A 17,614-nucleotide genomic window follows, 5' to 3' on the forward strand; every position below is an offset into this window, starting at 1 on the left:
GGAGAAATTCCCAAGGTTAAAATATGGCCCGTGGATGGGTGAAATTAAAGATAAGAACATTTGGGTCTCTGATTATAGTATAAATCTGCCAGAGATAATACTATTCAGAGGGCTGATACAGCAGGGGGAACTGCAAGCTGAGGTCTCTTCTATGCAAACTGCATGGAAATTTAGTTACTGCACGGTGGGGTGGGTTTTGGGAGAGGTTAGTGGAGATGATTCAGAAACTCCTAAGATGTTAGGGAGAGCTGTATTGATGTATGAAGATTACTGCATTAGCCAACTCTGAGTCCATTACCAATTCCAGACCAATAACATATATGCATCTGGAGATTATGAAGACTTTCTACTTCTGACCCCATCCATGCTTTTGCAGGATAATCCAGCGGCTAGGATACCGACTTGGATCACACAGAGTTAAATTATCTAGAAGATTCCAATACCAGAAACAACTGTGAGATGAACTGAGAAGATTCTCCGAGTGGAGTATCCAGGGCAACTTCTACAGCACCCCAAAGGCAAAAATTCACCATATAGTGATCTCAAGGTAGGCAATGTCATTGTTAGCAGTGATGATAACTGGAGGTTTGACCGGCCTCTAACAAGAGTGACTGCATTCCATCCTGGAAAAGATGGAGTAATCAGGGTTGTCCAAGCGAAGACATCCTTTGTTTAGTTCCCTAAACCCGTCCAACATGTACATCCAATAGAGCTGGCGGGAGAAAAGAATGGGCCGATTGCAGAAACGATGACTAGTTTTAAGCCTTAGACATCGTCTACCTAAACAACGTCTAAATCATTCACGATCTTCCATTGCATAAACAATTTTCTGTCGATATTTAACTCGACATCCCTTAAAGTTTCAATTTTGGTTTGAAAATGGAGACAGAAGTATCTTTCATGCAACTCTTTGCTTGTCGCAACCAATGAAATTCGTCAGTGCGCACGCCGAACGCCAGTCAGCTGTTCGTCTTCCTACACATTACTCAAATATAGCCGAGATTGGCTTGCCTACAGATAAGAGTATCGCTTTGGATGCAAATTAAATCTTATAATATTATCGACACTAAAGCGACACGCCACCGTACGGGGAAGTGTAGCTTACGCTTTCATTATTACAGTGAGTGTAATTTACTCATAAATACAGTAGCTTTGACGAAGAGAAGGTGAAGCAATAGTACTGTGTAACCGAGTGTGTTGTACGGGCCATAAAGATGTAGCTTGCATTCTGGAGATCGTAGATTCGAAACGCATCATCGGCAGCCGTGAAGATTGTTTTCCATAGTTTCCCTATTTTTACACCAGGCAAATACTAGGGCTGTTATTATGGCCACGGCTCTTCTTCCCCAGTCCTCTTTAAACGATTATCACCACCACTTGCCTTTTCCCATCTGATAGTTGCTGAAAACCTATGCGATTATATATATATAAAAATCCCATACAACCTACTTTTTAGTTTTCACTATTATGTATGTTTCCTTGGCAGTAAATATAAGTGAATCTCTCCTGGTTGATGTATGTGACAGCCCTCAGACGATCGGGACAAGTAATTGTGATATGTATGTAGTCAAAGTGACCTATAATTCCATGGAAATTACCCCATGTATATAATAAAATATATCGATTGCCAAGAATTTATTCAAGTTGACAGTTACCGGACTGTCACTTTGTCAGTCTCAAGAAACAAGTCTCTCGTAAAGCGAAACCTTATTTTATGATTATCTCCCCGTGCATGTCAAACGAATTGCTGCGATTTAGCAGCGGGCGACCCACAGAGAGGCCGTCGGACTAACCTTTCTTCCCGGAATCGTCTCAACATGATAATACAAATTATGTATTTCACGGTACATAACCTCTGATTGTGATTTACTCCTGTCATTTGAGGTCAAACAGTGCTCTCGGCAGTGTTTAAACATGACCGGTTGAACATCGGTTTTAGACAGTGTCTAAGTGATAAATAACGTCTCTGCAATGCGGCAGCCATACTTAGGCATTGTTTAACCGTAGACATCGTCTAAATGCCATTTCTGCAATCGGCCCAATGTGTTTCCAAAACAACAGAGTCAGTCCAGTGCAGAAATATCCTCTCCTGTGGTAAGTAGTACCATCACCAGGAGTGGAAGACAAGTACAAATCCCCCTCCCCCTGCTTTGTAAAATTTGCTAAATATTTTGGTGGTTATTAATTCAAGTTAATTTTTTTTTATTTTTAGCTCATCATCAAAAGGTGAGAGGTTTTTACATTACCTACAAACTTTTATACTGCACTTAAAGGTTGATTATTTTCTGTCATGCTGGTCACACCTTTTATGAGGATCATGTTAAGGTTGTAAGAAGGCTTTGTTGAAATGAATAGGTTATATCCAATTCCGACAGATTTGGGTCCCTAACAGGTAATGTTGCTAATCACTTTGATGCCACAGACATTCTTCATGAGCCAGCCTAGCAGTAACCTTTTATTTATTTATTTATTTATTGACTTGTCGCGTGGCTCAGGCTATGAAGCCTGCTGTTATGCCAAACCATCTCATATGTACTACATTGTACAAACTACAGAGTATTAGGATTTCTAGTTACATATAATTAATTATAAAATTAAACTTAAATAATAGTTATAAACAAAAGGAAAATTTCTGAGAGTCACTTTAAAAAAAAATATTAAATACTAATTTCTTAAGTCTATGTACCATTTATAACATGTTTTTTTAAATACATTTCTACTATGTATGTCTCTAATTACAGCCGGAAGGGAATTCCAAGAGCGTATGGTTGCAGGTATGAATGAGTTGCCGTACCCGGTCGTGCGGTAAATTGGGAAGCTCAGCAGGGAAGAGGTTTCTGACCTTGTAGGTATACTGTTTGAAGATGACAAGTATTTAAGATCCATTCTCAGATAACTTGGTGTGTCTGTACGGAGAATGTTGTGAACAAGCGAAACAGAGTGAAGGTTTCTTCTCTCCGCCAAATAGCTCAGCTAGATAGCTCAGCTGCAAGTCTCCTTGTGTGCACAATGGGAACATCCCAGCAGCTCATTCTGGTCATCTTAGAGATGAAAATGTCAAGTTGCTCTCGAAAAATTTTAACTATGAATGCTACAAAGCGAGACATGTGGCTATGTTAAGATGTACAATTTACTCCTAGGGCTTCAAAGTGGCTCCACATAATATTCCTGCTTCCCCTATCTATGGGATAGCAGGGAAGACAGCCTTACACTATGAAAGGGTGGCCAGCACTCCTCACATCCACAGAGAAAAGTTTGTAACCCCACTCCATAACAAAAGTTCATTTATCATTACAAAGTTTACAAAATATCTGGACAATGAGACTCTACAACTGACCACACAATATTTTGCAAGTTATCTGAAGCAAAACTGTGATGTGGAATTTTGTCAGGGCTTCAGATTTGAGTGATTCTACAATCTAAAAAACTTGCAGCAATGACTCTTGGTGAAAGTAGAACTTTGGAAGTATACAGAAAGCTAAACAGGTTTCTGGGAACAAAAGAATGAAAATTACATGGAACAGGCTGATTCTTTAACACAAAGTTATAGTGCGCTTGAGTAGCAGAATATCAGTCAAAATGCACTATTTGTAATTTTCACATTGATTTTCTTAAGACAAAATTGAGGAGATGTAATGGTGAACTACATCACGAAACTACCCCAATATGGGGTACTGGGGTTGTGCTACGATAGGGGTGCATAGTGTGTGATGAGGGATCAGCTTCTCGCCTGGAAAATCATTCTCTGACACATGTTTGGATTAAGTCAATATTGTTGTATTGACAATTCTGTTTTAATTCAAATAGCTGTGGAGTGTACTATGTGTTACGACTCGTTACATATCTATTTAACGTGATTTAACATTTCAATTTTAGCTGGCCTTATGGAAATTGACTGTTATACTTAAAATAGTGTTAGGGTGAAACCCATACTGAAATCACACTCAGCTTCACAAAATGAAGCAATAAATGCTAAACAAGAAAACAGACAAACAGTAACCTAGGTCCTGTTCTACCAATTACTGTTTTTTACAATTTGCTTTATGTTGCAAGTAGCCTCTGTGGCTCAGACGGCAGTGCATCGGTCTCTCACCACTGGGTTTCATGGTTCAAATCCCGGTCACTCCATGTGGGATTTGTGCTGGACAAAGCAGAGGAAGGACAGGTTTTTCTCTGGGTACTCCCTGTCATCTTTCATTCCAGCAACACTCTCCACTATAATTTCATTTCACCTGTCAGTCATTAATCATTGCCCCAGAGGAGTGTGACAGGCTTCAGCAGCCGGCACAATTGCTATCCTCGCTGCAAGATGGGCGCTTCATTCATTCTATCCCTGACCCGGTCATTCAATGGAAAACAGGTTGTAGGTTTTCATTTTCATTTCTTTATATTGCACTGATACAGATAGGTATTATGGTGATGATGGGATAGGAAAGGGCCAGGAGTGGGAAGGAAGTGATTGTGCCCTTAATTACAGTACAGACCCAGTATTTTCCTGGTGCAAAAATGGGAAACCACAGAAAACCATCCTCAGGGCTGCCAACGGTGGGGTTCAAATCCACTATCTCCTGAATGTAAGTTGACAGGTACGTGAGCCAATTGGTAAAATTTAGTTCCATGATTATTATTATTAGTGTTGTCAGCACCACCAGTTAAATTGTCACTGGTCGACACTGCCTGTAACAAATTTAGTAAAGTCCAAAACTGAGTCTACAATGTATTTGAAATAATTTCACACATCTTACCTCACAGCACTAGGCTGTATTGGAAGTGTCCACTCGTCTGTCAAAAACCCGCCACTCAAATCCCAATGCCGTACAACAGTGGGATTCTCTCCTGACACAGTAATCAACACATCCGAGTTTATAGTCATGTAATGTACCACACCTTGTTTGTCTTTCTCAAGAACTTGCCTCCAGAGAATGTGACCTGTAACAGGTGAGTTCACAAAATATATTTACATGCAGGAATATCAAGTAAATCAAGAAACTAAACTCCTAAATTCATTAATTTTATAATATTAACATATTCCTGGTTTCCTGATGCAGGATAATAAAACATTAGGAACAAATAACAGAGGTTAATTAGTCTGTTATGTCTTCAGTCCAGATGCTGCTGAGTGAATCCTCAAATAGCACCATCAAAGATCATGCAGAAATAGGGAAACCACAAAATCCAACAGCAATACTGTAATGAGGTGTATACAGCATGATGAGGAATGAGGCAGTTTGCCACTGCCTTCCTTAGTGGGTCATAAAGTACTACTGCAGCATGACTGGCCCTAAAGTAGCAGCTTTCACAACATCCAAACACGCTAGTCAGGCTCTGAATGTCATAATTCAGCACTAACCATATCTAAGCAGCTTCCATAAAGCCATAAATGAACAGATTTTGGTGAAAGCTACATTTTGCTCTGGCTTTTTAATTAGGTTACATGAAAATTATTGGTGAATGATATATAGCAAAAGAAAAGTGCTATAATATACACCTAAAGTAAGGAAAATAGGGAGGACAGGAAAACACAGAGGATTAACACGAGTAAGAGAAAAGAAGGGCAAGGAAGAAGACAAATTCAGTTTCTTCCAACACTTGCTCTATTTCTTGTCCATCATCTTTGTTCTGACGAGCTCTTCCTCTCTCTCTCTCTCTCTCTCTCTCTTCTGTCTTGATATGGGAAGTATTGGATAAAGAGGAAGCTGGATAAGATCAGGAGAGGGAAAAAGAGATAACCAAAGAGTAACGTTTATATCCATCAGATTTTAAATACCAAATCTGTTGAAATCTCTATAATCTAAAGTATATTTGCTGGCAAAGCTGGAAAGATGAGGTTCAGTTCAGCAAATAATTTTCTTTATACATCGTATAACTGTCACTTCATGGGTAGGTACAAATAACTATAAAATGTTCCACTTTAATTCAATGTAGGCCTATACTATTCAATATGCAAATGGAACAAGCACATCACAGCGAATGTCAAGAAGTTCCTGAAATGGTGTGAACTCAATTGTTGACTTAAGTCTAGCATGCTTCCACACTCCTATCAAGTAGTCTCCATTCCCTACATAACGTATGGCTACATTAGCAGCCCTCTATTTGACATCCTCAAATTTACTCATTAGCATAGCATAATTGGAACATTTTATTTCTTACAACTTCAGTGTTCACACTACCTGAACATTCTTCCTGGATTTATCACTTATATTATCATAGTTTTTCTGTCATATTCTGCAGATAAGTATCAATCACAATGACACTGATGTGATTACAACTGATAAGTTAGAACCATCAAATGCATTCCAAGATTATAAATTTTAATTTATAGGTGCACACTTATACAAAGACAGAAAATAGCTTAAAATAATTAGGTAGGCCTAGTACATATTACATACCACTTTTTAAATTCAAAGCTGCAATTACATTTTCTTCTGTAGCAACAAATACTTTCTTGATCGGTGAAATGGCATCAAATTCTGCAAACTTCACTTTACCAACATAAGTTTGTCTCCTAGAAGAAAATAATTACAAAATATATTGGCAGATTACTAAACATTCCAATATCGTTCTGATGCCCTGTATTTACACGCTTCATTTAATAGTTTAACAGTTATTACAAGACACAAGAAGTATATAAACTGCTCTGCAATGAAAATAAGGCACGTAAAACTCTCAAACACTGGGCGCCACTGCCATTCAGCAGAAGCTACCCATCTCAACCAACAGTGACATTTAAGACACACATACGCACACACGTGAATGAAGTCTACCCCGTTTATACCTTCCTTCACTCAGCATATATACTACAAACAGTTCAATGGTGGTAAAAATCTAAATGAAGCCACACCCCTCAGGCCTTGCACTAAAAGGAAGCCAACTATTTATTTCACAAGAAGCCACCGTCAATACTTTTGATGATTGCATTACTCAGCAAACATCACAACACTCAACCGGTACTCATTGTCTGAGAGCTTCATCAACCTTCCCCTCTCATAGTGCTAGTAGTAAGAGGGAAAACAAACTTCTATCTGCTGTATCATTTCATGGTAGGATATGCAACTTAGCATGACGGGTAGGAAGATTAGTATTAGCAATGAAAAGTTAGGATGTTCCAAAAAATACAGTCTTTTTTAATGTTAATAGTAAGATTTCAGAGAAATAAATTTCATTTCATTTCAATTAGGCAAGGAGGATGTCAATTATGTCCAGAAATGGCTTCGATATTCATGTTCTTCCTCCAACAAATTCATTCAATAACAAGTTCCTTGAAGTAAGAACTTTTGGACTTTGAATATTACCTCAGTGGGAAAGGTTTACACTCAGTATATCTCATAATATAGTTGAAGTTTTGATGTATGAAAAGATTCAACAGTATAACATTTTTTTCAAAAATAAATTTGCCAGATCATGGCAGTTAAGTGAATATATCTAATAAACAGGGAGGACACAACAAAATTTAAATATTACAGTGTGTCTAGTGCAAATCTCCTATTTCAAATGATTTTCTAACGAGCACAAACCTCTTTTTAAGGAATAATAAAAGTAACTCTAGCAAACTTAACCTTAGTAGACTAATACACAAACACATTACAGGTATATAGTCACTATCTCTGCCCACACAAGACAAATGTAATTAAAATTCTTAATCATGATTTACATCTGCCGGCTGACAGATATATCTTGCACATTACATCAACCACATATTCTAGGTTAGGACTGTCAATTACCAATCAAATTTCCCTATCTGATCTTCATATAAACACAGAGAAAATTGAAAAAATACTAAAAATACGCATATAAATGGTATAAAATACGTATACGAGAATATACTGTCATTACTACGTTTTAACTGAATAAAACACATGATCACTTTTTTTTCTTTTCAAAATGATTGAGCACGAGACATATGCATACACTACACAAGACAATATGAGTTATGCATACTCTATGATTCAAAGAAGCTGTATTATATTGAATACGATTCGCCATAGAACAAACATTCCTTACGAGTGTGAACATCCCAAGGATATCCCAAAACAAAAACTTCTTTGATGTGTTTTATGTTTGGCTACCAATGAACAGGAACTTTCAACTAGAATAACACTTGGATGGATCAATGAACAACTTAAATCCATGTTAACATTCTCTTTGCATGTTAATATCTGTTTGAGATGCTGTGATGCTGATTCTGTATTGCGTCAAGTTGTATTATTAATATACGCATTTTCTCTGCTGACGTGTAAGAAAAGCGTTGTGTGAGACAGTGCAGTGCAGTGTTCATCGTTTGTATTTTTTGTTGGTAATTAATTAGCCAGTCGAATTTTTTTACGAACATGGATATAAGACTAAGAAGTTCGTTATTCTATGTTCTTGTTCTTTTTACATTTAGCACGAAGGCATTTATAATTAAAAACATTGATCGAACCATTGATGTTTCCTCCCAGTTAGTCAAAATTTCGTGTGTTATTACGGTGAAAAACACAGGGAATTCTGCTGTACCCTATTTTATTTATGCATTGGATCATGGCAAAAGTAATCTTGCATATTTTCATAGCCGGTCGGGTGATGCATCCAAGACTACGTTGAAGTTTTCAGTCCGTGAATTTAAGGAACACTCAGCAATGCTCATCGAGTTGAAAGAACCTCTTCATCCTCGAAAACTTACAGTTGTGGTTGTGGAATGTATTTTCACTCATATACTTTTCCCACATCCAGCCGTCATTACACAGGAGGAGGGGCAATTGATGATGTACAAAGGAAATCATTATTTTTACAGCCCATACCATGCAATGAGTCAAACTACAACTGTAAATCTGGGCTCAAAGGACATTGAAAGCTACACAAAACTGAAGCCTGTTTTTCTGAATGGCAGAACTATTACATATGGCCCTTATGAAAACATATCTCCATATTCTACTAACAAAATGGTAATTCATTATCAAAATAATTCTCCGTTCCTTACAGTTACCAACCTGGAGCGTGTAATTGAAGTGTCACATTGGGGAAATGTTGCAGTTGAGGAAACTGTACATGTCCAACATACTGGTGCTGTTCTAAAGGGCCCATTCTCCCGGTACGAGTATCAAAGAGAAGCTTATACTGGTGTATCCAGCATTAAGTCTTTCAAAACAATTCTCCCAGCTAGTGCTACAGATGCATATTACCGTGATGAAATCGGCAATATTTCCACATCCAATTTGAAGATACGCAGAGATTCTGTAGAACTTGAGCTCCGCCCTCGATTTCCATTATTTGGAGGTTGGAAAATTTGCTATGTGATTGGATATAATTTACCAAGTTATGAATTCTTATTTAATGCAGGGGACAGTTACCTTCTGAAGATGCGTCTCCTTGATCATGTCTTTGATGACATGGTCATTGACAAAATGACTACTAAAATAATATTGCCAGAAGGTGTTCACAGCATCAAATTTATACCTCCCTATCATGTGGAGCGTTTACCAAATTCATTACATTATACATACTTGGACGTAAAAGGAAGACCTACCATTGTATTGGGAAAACATAATCTTGTTGAGAACCATATACAAGATTTTAAATTGCAGTACTGTTTTTCCCAACTTCTTATGTTGCAGGAGCCATTGCTTCTTATAATTACTTTGTTTCTTATCCTTTTAGCAGTCATTGTCTATGTACGACTTGATTTCTCCATTACCAGGGATGAGGCTGGAGAGAGTCGTACAAGAATTGCTGGTTATTGTGAAAAGTTACTGCACCATCAAAACAAACGAGCACTGTTCTATCAAAGCTATGATGAACTTCTAACAAAATTAAAGCTTGAAAGAAACATCTCTCAATTCCAGATTGCCATTAAAAGTAAAAACCAAGAATATAGAGCAATAACTGCACATATTGGTGATTTGATAAGCAAAATAAAAAGTGAATCTCCTGAAATTGCAGAAAAAATCCATGAATTACAAAAAGCTGATAAGCAACTGAGAGAACTTTATGCTCAGCATCACAATCTGTGTATTGACAGACTAGTATCTGGAAAAGTTGTGCGCCAGCAGTTTGTGGAGTATGAGAATCAAATCAACAGGAAGAAAGAAGAATACTCTGAGAAAATGAACATCATCATGAAGTCTTTTCAGTAGAATGAAGTTAGAGTAGCTAGGGCAACAGACAGCAGTTGTATGAGGAGAAAATGTCAGAGAATAAGGCTTCTTGAACACATACATTATTGTGAACTATTTATGATGGCAGTATTCTGTAAATAAAGGCCTTCTCTGTTTTATTATTAGGTTTTATTACTAATATTGGCTGATTTATGATCTTCCTATATGTTTATCAGGATATTTATAAGCCTATATGATTGAAATTAATAATGATCACATAAACAATGTAACTTGTTATTCATAGATAGGTTAGAAAGAACAAATATTTCATTGTAATAATGTGTAGTGCAGTTTTCAATTGTGATACAAAAACCTGTCTGAAAATCCTCTAACTTCCTCATATTCATTATCATATTACTGGAACAGATACTAACTTCTTAAATATTATAATTTTTCTGAGATACTGGAAATTTCATCCCATAGGAATTCTTTTACATCCCTGTAATCTACTGAAATGAACCTGGAATATTTGAGTAGCTTCAAACACCACCAGAATGAGCCAAGATTGACCCTGCCTGTCTTGATCTCGAAAGCCATTCAACCAATCATCCTTAAATGTAAGCGAAGACCTGTGTCTCCTATTGTAGTATATGAGACTTCTCAGAAAAGAATAAAAATCCTTTTGTAGGCATATATTAAAGTAGGATGATCTGAAAAAATATACCGGTAGTCATCATGTCTGTTAATGAGGAATTAAATAGTGAGATACCAATGAATAGAGAGTTGCAATAGCAGCCTCAGTGTACAATGGAAAAGGTGACAAACATAAATCCGATGATTATTGGCCAGTCAGCTTGACATGTGTTGTTTGTAAACTCTGGGAAAGCATTTTTTCTGATTTAGACACATTTGCAAAATTACTAACTGGTTTCATAGAAGGCAGTTCAGATTTAGGAATGGTTATTCCAGTGAAGCTCACTTTGTAGGATCCCAGCAAATTATAGCAGATTTTAGATTCAGGAAGTCAAATGAACAATATTGCTATTGTCCTGTCCAAGGCTTTTGGTAGGGTAGATCAAGCAAGATTACTGACAAAAGTTATGGCTATTGGACTAGGCAAGAGAGTAGTTTAATGGGTGACTACATTTCTAGAATCTGCCACCTGGGTGACTGTCCTAAATGCAGATCACTATTGATTGATTGATAGAAAATAGAACTCAGAGAATTAGAGTAGGTGAAGCGTTATCTAATCCCGTAGTGGTTAAGAGTGGGATCGCGAAGGGCAGTATTATTGAACCTTGATGTTTTCTTATATATATATATATATATATATAATGACATGAGTTAAGAACTGAAATCAGAGAAAAGGCTATTTGCAAATGATGTTATACTGTATAGAATAGTAAATAAGTTGCAGAGTTGTAAGCGACTGCAGGGAGACTTAAACAATGTTGTGAGATGGACAACAGACAATGGTATGAATGTAAATGGGATTTAAAAAACATTAAGTTGTAAGTTTCACCAAGAGGAAAAGTCCTCTCATTTTTAATTATTGTGTTGATGGAGTGATGGTACCTCATGGGAAACACTGTAAGTACCTAGGTGTTAAATATAAGGAATAACCTTCATTGAGGAAATCATTAATGAGATTGTTAAGAAAGGTTGCAGATTTCTTTACATGGTTATGAGAGTGTTTAGGGGTTGTTGTAAGGATGTAAAAGAGAGGGCTTTTAGGTCTCTGGTAAGACTGTAGTTAGAATATGGCTCCATTGTATGGGATTCTCATGATAACTATTTGGTACGAGAACTGGAAGAAATTTAAAGGAAAGCAGCACGGTTTATTCAGAGTGATTTCCAACAAAGGGGTAGTGTTATGAGAATGTTGCAAACTTTGGGCTGGGAAGACTTGGGACTAAGGTGAAGAGATGTTCGACTATGTGGCATGTTTTGAGCTGTCAGTAGAGAGTTGGCATGAAATGACATAAGTAGACGAATAAGCTTGATTGGAGGTTTTAAAAGTAGGAAAGATCATAGTATAAAGATAAAGTTGGAATTCAAGAGGACGAATTGGGGCAAATATTCATTTATAGGACAAGTAGTAAGGGATTGGAATAAATTATCAAGGAAAATGTTCAGTAAATTTCCAAGTTCTTTGAAAATATTTAAGAAAAAGCTAGGTAAGCAATTGGTAGGTAATCTGCCACCTGGGTGATAGCCCTAAATGCAGATCACTAATGATTAATTGATTGAGTGAGTGAATAAATTTTGTAATTAAATTACAGAGTCTTTCATATATGCTCTTTATCCAGGTTGGACACTGTTGTTTTATGTATAGGTTGCTGATGTTTCTCATTTATTTATTTAGCAAATGGTTTTTAGTGCCGGGAGTGTCAAGGACATATTCAGCTCACCTGATGCAGATTCTTCTACTCAACACCCATGGGCGACCTGCACATTTGGGTGTAAGATGACAATGATGATGATGTAGGGGGAGGGTGAATCCTGGTGTCTGCACATAACCTACTCCTGTTGAATAACGCAATGGGACCTGCTCAAAGTTGAAAATCCCTGTCCAATGGACGAATCACCATCAACAGCGTCATCTGCCCTCACTCAATATGAGCACTGAGGAAAGGTTTGAAATTGAGTCCAGGCTTTTGGCACACAATCTAGTGATTTGAAATTGCATTCTACCACCTTTCCTACCCTGCTAGCCAACATTCGGATGGTGAAACTTTTGTTACATTAAACTAATTTATTTCAGGATGACCCAATAAATGCGCACACACACAATTCTAATCAGCTACGTATGGCTGCACTTAGTATTTACTGTCTGTTTACAAATTGCTGTTCCATATGGCCCCACCCTACAATCCGGATGGAAGATCCCAGGTCGTGTGAGTCACTAGCCCCTTCCCGGAAGTACTGAAAGGGGCTGGCATGTAACATTGCTTCCCTTCGAGAGCTGATCGTTCCGATCAGTTATCTTCTCAGCTGTTCTTCGGTATGGCGCCTCTCGGTCTAGATGTACCACCTTCATCCTGCACCTTGGCCTCCGTCGTACTCAGTAGCTGACATCATTTATTCCTCTCAGAATGTGCTAAAGACTTTTCCACATCCTCTGGAGCTTGAAAGACTAGCATTTATTCCTTACGGAATTATATAGCCATCCTGGGTGGCCCTTGTGATTTCTCATGGTGTCCGCTCGTTGGTCATGGCGCACCTTCACCCGGTCACTCTCTATGTTCAAACTCTTCTTGATAGTGGTGCCCACATCCTCCGGTCTCCTTGTCAGATCGAGGTAGTACCTATCGGTCAGCGCAGGATGGTCCTCAGGCTGACCGAACCCTAAATCCACCGGAAGTTGCAGCTCTGAACACAGGGCTAAGGGCCACTCGACACACGATGACTGTTCGTTGGTTCGACTCCACAGATGACAAGGAAGATAGGACTACCTCAAACAATGTACAGGTTACAGTAGGTGTACAAGAGGGAGGGGAAGGAAAGGGGGGAGTTGTAGAAGACAGGTGGTCTAATGTTCTAAGGGGAAGGAGATTGCAGGCTAAGGGCTCTATTCAGGATCAGAATTCAGGTCAGGTGTCTGTGCGAAATCGGTACGAGTCACTCCAGGTAGAACAACAGAGGGAAGATGAGGGACAGGGTACAGTTGGTGAGATGTGTGGAAGTAGGAGGAAGGGAAAAGGTAGGAAAGGGAAATGTACAGTAGAGGATAGGAAAAGACAGGTGGAACAGGGTCATGGGAAGGAGGAGGAAGTAGCTTCTGCAGCTATCAGGAAAGACAGGGCTGACCAGGAGGGGAGGGGATCAAATGAGGTGGGTAGGTTTGAGGCTCTGGTCATGGGGGATTCCATCATTAGACACGTGGGGAAAGTGTATGGCGGAAAGGGAACCAGGGTAGAATGTTATCCAGGAATTAGGTTGAGGCAGATATTGAGGAAAGTAGAAGAGAGGGAGGAGGGGAAGGAGAAAGTGGTAGTGTTTTACGTTGGTACCAACAACGTAAGGCAAGCTGATATAAGTACCAACATAGTTGGAGATGTATGGGATCTAGTAAATGCAGCACGGGTGAAGTTTAAGAAAGTGGAGATTGTTATTAGTGGAATACTGTGTAGGAGGGATACTACTGAAGGGTGATTGGGGATTTAAATGAGACTATGGAGTGGGTATGTGGGAAACTGGGAGTGAAATTTCTAGATACTAATGGGTGGGTAGGAGATAGGGATCTGCGCTCAGATGGCCTTCATTTAAACCGCAGTGGTACATATAAGTTAGGAAATTTGTTTGGAAGGGTAATAGGGAGGTACATTCAGGGAAATGGGATGGCCTAGGGAGCGGTGATAAGGGAACAGGGAACTGGAAATCAAGTAGGGATGACATAAAATTGTTAGTGTTGAACTGTAGAAGTATTGTAAAGAAAGGAATAGAATTAAGTAATTTAATAGATATATATTTACCAGATATTGTAATAGGAGTTGAATCATGGCTGAGAAATTATATAATGGATGCAGAAATTTTCTCACGGCACTGGAGTGTGTATCATAGAGATAGGATAGGAAAGGTGGGAGGGGGAGTGTTCATTCTGGTGAAAGAAGAATTTGTAAGCTACGAAAAAGTTAAAGATGAGACACATGAAATTCTAGGTGTAAGGCTCATTTCTAAAGATAATAGGCAACTTGATATATTTGGAGTGTACAGTTCGGGAAAGGGTAGCACTGACGCGGATTCGGAATTATTTCATAGGATAGTCAGCTATGTGGGAAACGACATGGAAAGAAATGTGATTGTAGCGGGAGATCTGAATTTGCCAGGTGTCAATTGGGAAGGAAATGCGAATGACAGGAAGCATGACCAACAAATGGCAAATAAGTTAATATGGGAAGGACAGCTCATTCAGCAAGTGATGGAACCAACCAGAGAGAAAAATATCCTGGATGTGGTGCTGATACAACCAGATGAGCTCTATAGGGAAACTGAAGTAATAGATGGTATTAGTGATCATGAAGCTGTTTTTGTGGAAGTTAAAAATAAATGCAATAGAAAGGAAGGTCTTAAAAGTAGGACTATTAGGCAGTACCATATGGCTGATAAAGCAGGCATGAGGCAGTCCTAAAAAGTAACTATGATTGGTGGAAAACTGTAAATAAAAATGTAAACAGACTCTGGGATGGGTTTAAAGAAATTGTTGAGGAATACGAAAGCAGGTTTGTACCTTTAAGGGTGGTAAGGAATGGTAAAGACCCACCTTATTATAATAGTGAAATAAAGAGACTGAGAAGGAGGTGCAGACTGGAAAGAAATAGAGTTAGAAATGGCTGTGGAAGTAAGGAGAAATTGAAGGAACTTACTAGGAAATTGAATCTAGCAAAGAAGGCAGCTAAGGATAAAATGATGGCAAGCATAATTGGCAGTCATACAAATTTTAGTGAAAAATGGAAGGGTATGTGTAGGTATTTTAAGGCAGAAACAGGTTCCAAGAAGGAAATTCCAGGAATAATTAATGAACAGGGGGAGTGTGTATGTGAGGATCTTCAAAAGGCCGAAGTATTCAGTCAGCAGTATGTAAAGATTGTTGGTTACAAGGATAATGTCGAGACGAGGAGGAGACTAAGGCCAAAGAAGTAATAAAATTTACATATGATAACAATGACATTTACAGTAAGATACAAAAGTTGAATACTAGAAAAGCGGCTGGAATTGATTAGATTTCTGGGGATATACTAAAGACAATGGGTTTGGATATAGTACCATATCTGAAGTACTTATTTGGTTATTGTTTGGTTGGAGGAGCTATACCAGATGAATGGAGAGTTGCTATAGTAGCCCCTGTGTATAAAGGAAAGGGTGATAGACATAAAGCTGAAAATTACAGGCCAGTAAGTTTGACATGAATTGTATGTAAACTTTGGGAAGGCATCCTTTCTGATTATATTAGGCATGTTTGTGAAATTAATAACTGGTTCGATAGAAGACAGTTCGGTTTTAGGAAAGGTTATTCCACTGAAGCTCAACTTGTAGGATTCCAGCAAGATATAGCAGATATCTTGGATTCTGGAGGTCAAATGGACTGTATCGCGACTGACCTGTCTAAAGCATTTGATAGGGTGGATCATGGGAGACTACTGGCAAAAATGAGTGCAATTGGACTAGACAAAAGAGTGACCGAATGGGTTGCTATATTTCTAGAGAATACATAGATCTCAGAGAATGAGAGTAGGTGAAGCTTTATCTGACCCTGTAATAATTAAGAGGGGAATTCCTCAAGGCAGTATTATCGGACCTTTATGTTTTCTTATATATATAAATGATATATGTAAAGAAGTGGAATCGAAGGTAAGGCTTTTTGCGGATGATGTTATTCTCTATAGAGTGAGAAATAAGTTACAAGATTGTGAGCAACTGCAACGTGACCACGAAAATGTTGTGAGATGGACAGCAGGCAATGGTATGTTGATAAATGGGGTTAAAAGTCAGGTTGTGAGTTTCAAAAATAGGAAAAGTCCTCTCACTTTTAATTACTGCGTTGATAGGGTGAAAGTTCCTTTTGGGGATCATTGTAGGTATCTGGGTGTTAATATAAGGAAAGATCTTCACTGGGGTAATCATATAAATGGGATTGTAAATAAAGGGTACAGATCTCTGCACATGGTTATGAGGGTGTTCAGGGGTTGTAGTAAGGATGTAAAGGAGAGGGCATATAAATCTCTGGTAAGACCCCCAACTAGAGTATGGTTCCAGTGTATGGGACCCTCACCAGGATTACCTGATTGAAGAACTGGAAAAAATCCAAAGAAAAGCAGCTCGATTTGTTCTGGGTGATTTCCGACAAAAGAGTAGCGTTACAAAAATGTTGCAAAGTTTGGGTTGGGAAGAACTGAGAGAAAGAAGAAGAGCTGCTCGACTAAGTGGTATGTAAACTGTATATAGGATAATATTTTTGTTTATTTCCACCTATTCAATACATAAATAAACAAAAATATTATCCTATATACAGTTTATGAAACTTTCAATACAGACGAAAAATGATTTTCATCACTTGTAATAAGTGGTATGTTCCGAGCTGTCAGCGGAGAGAGAGCGTGGAAGGACATTAGTAGACGAGTAAGTTTGAGTGGCGTTTGTAAAAGTAGGAAAGATCACAATATGAAGATAAAGTAGGAATTCAAGAGGACAAACTGGGGCAAATATTCATTTATAGGAAGGGGAGTTAGGGATTGGAATAACTTACCAAGGGAGACGTTTAATAAATTTCCAATTTCTTTGAAATCGTTTAGGAAAAGGCTAGGAAAGCAACAGATAGGGAATCTGCCACCTGGGCGACTGCCCTAAATGCAGATCAGTATTCATTCATTCATTCTCTTTCAGATGGTGTCCTTGCTGGAGTAGATCCTGTGGCCTCGTGCACTACAAACTGGTAAACCTGGGGAAGGTGACGATCCCCATCCTTCTGCGTTTCCATCCAGGCGTCACGGCTCCAGTTTCCTTCTTGGCAGAGAACTTCGTGCTTGGCCTCCCTCCTGGAGCAG

At 38.4% G+C, this 17,614-nt stretch overlaps 1 protein-coding gene and 1 pseudogene across 2 annotated transcripts in view; one reads left to right on the top strand and one right to left on the bottom strand.

Annotated features, from left to right (window-relative positions):
- Positions 1 to 7,922, bottom strand: part of EMC1 (ER membrane protein complex subunit 1) — a 219,765-nt gene extending 211,843 nt beyond the window's left edge. For both annotated transcript variants that reach the window (XM_067148931.2, XM_067148925.2), the window contains exons 1-3: positions 7,722 to 7,922; positions 6,390 to 6,505; positions 4,746 to 4,929 (exon numbers count right to left, since the gene is read on the bottom strand). In XM_067148931.2, coding sequence (XP_067005032.2) covers positions 4,746 to 4,929; positions 6,390 to 6,505; positions 7,722 to 7,858 — 437 coding nt within the window. In that variant the 5' untranslated portion in view covers positions 7,859 to 7,922. The remainder of the gene's footprint in view (positions 1 to 4,745; positions 4,930 to 6,389; positions 6,506 to 7,721) is intronic.
- Positions 7,923 to 8,118: 196 nt separating this feature from the next.
- LOC136875384 (dolichyl-diphosphooligosaccharide--protein glycosyltransferase subunit 1 pseudogene) lies at positions 8,119 to 10,339 on the top strand (annotated as a pseudogene).
- The last annotated feature ends 7,275 nt before the right edge of the window (positions 10,340 to 17,614 follow it).

Source organism: Anabrus simplex, chromosome 1, assembly GCF_040414725.1.
Source record: "Anabrus simplex isolate iqAnaSimp1 chromosome 1, ASM4041472v1, whole genome shotgun sequence".
In the NCBI taxonomy this organism is placed as follows: domain Eukaryota; kingdom Metazoa; phylum Arthropoda; class Insecta; order Orthoptera; family Tettigoniidae; genus Anabrus; species Anabrus simplex.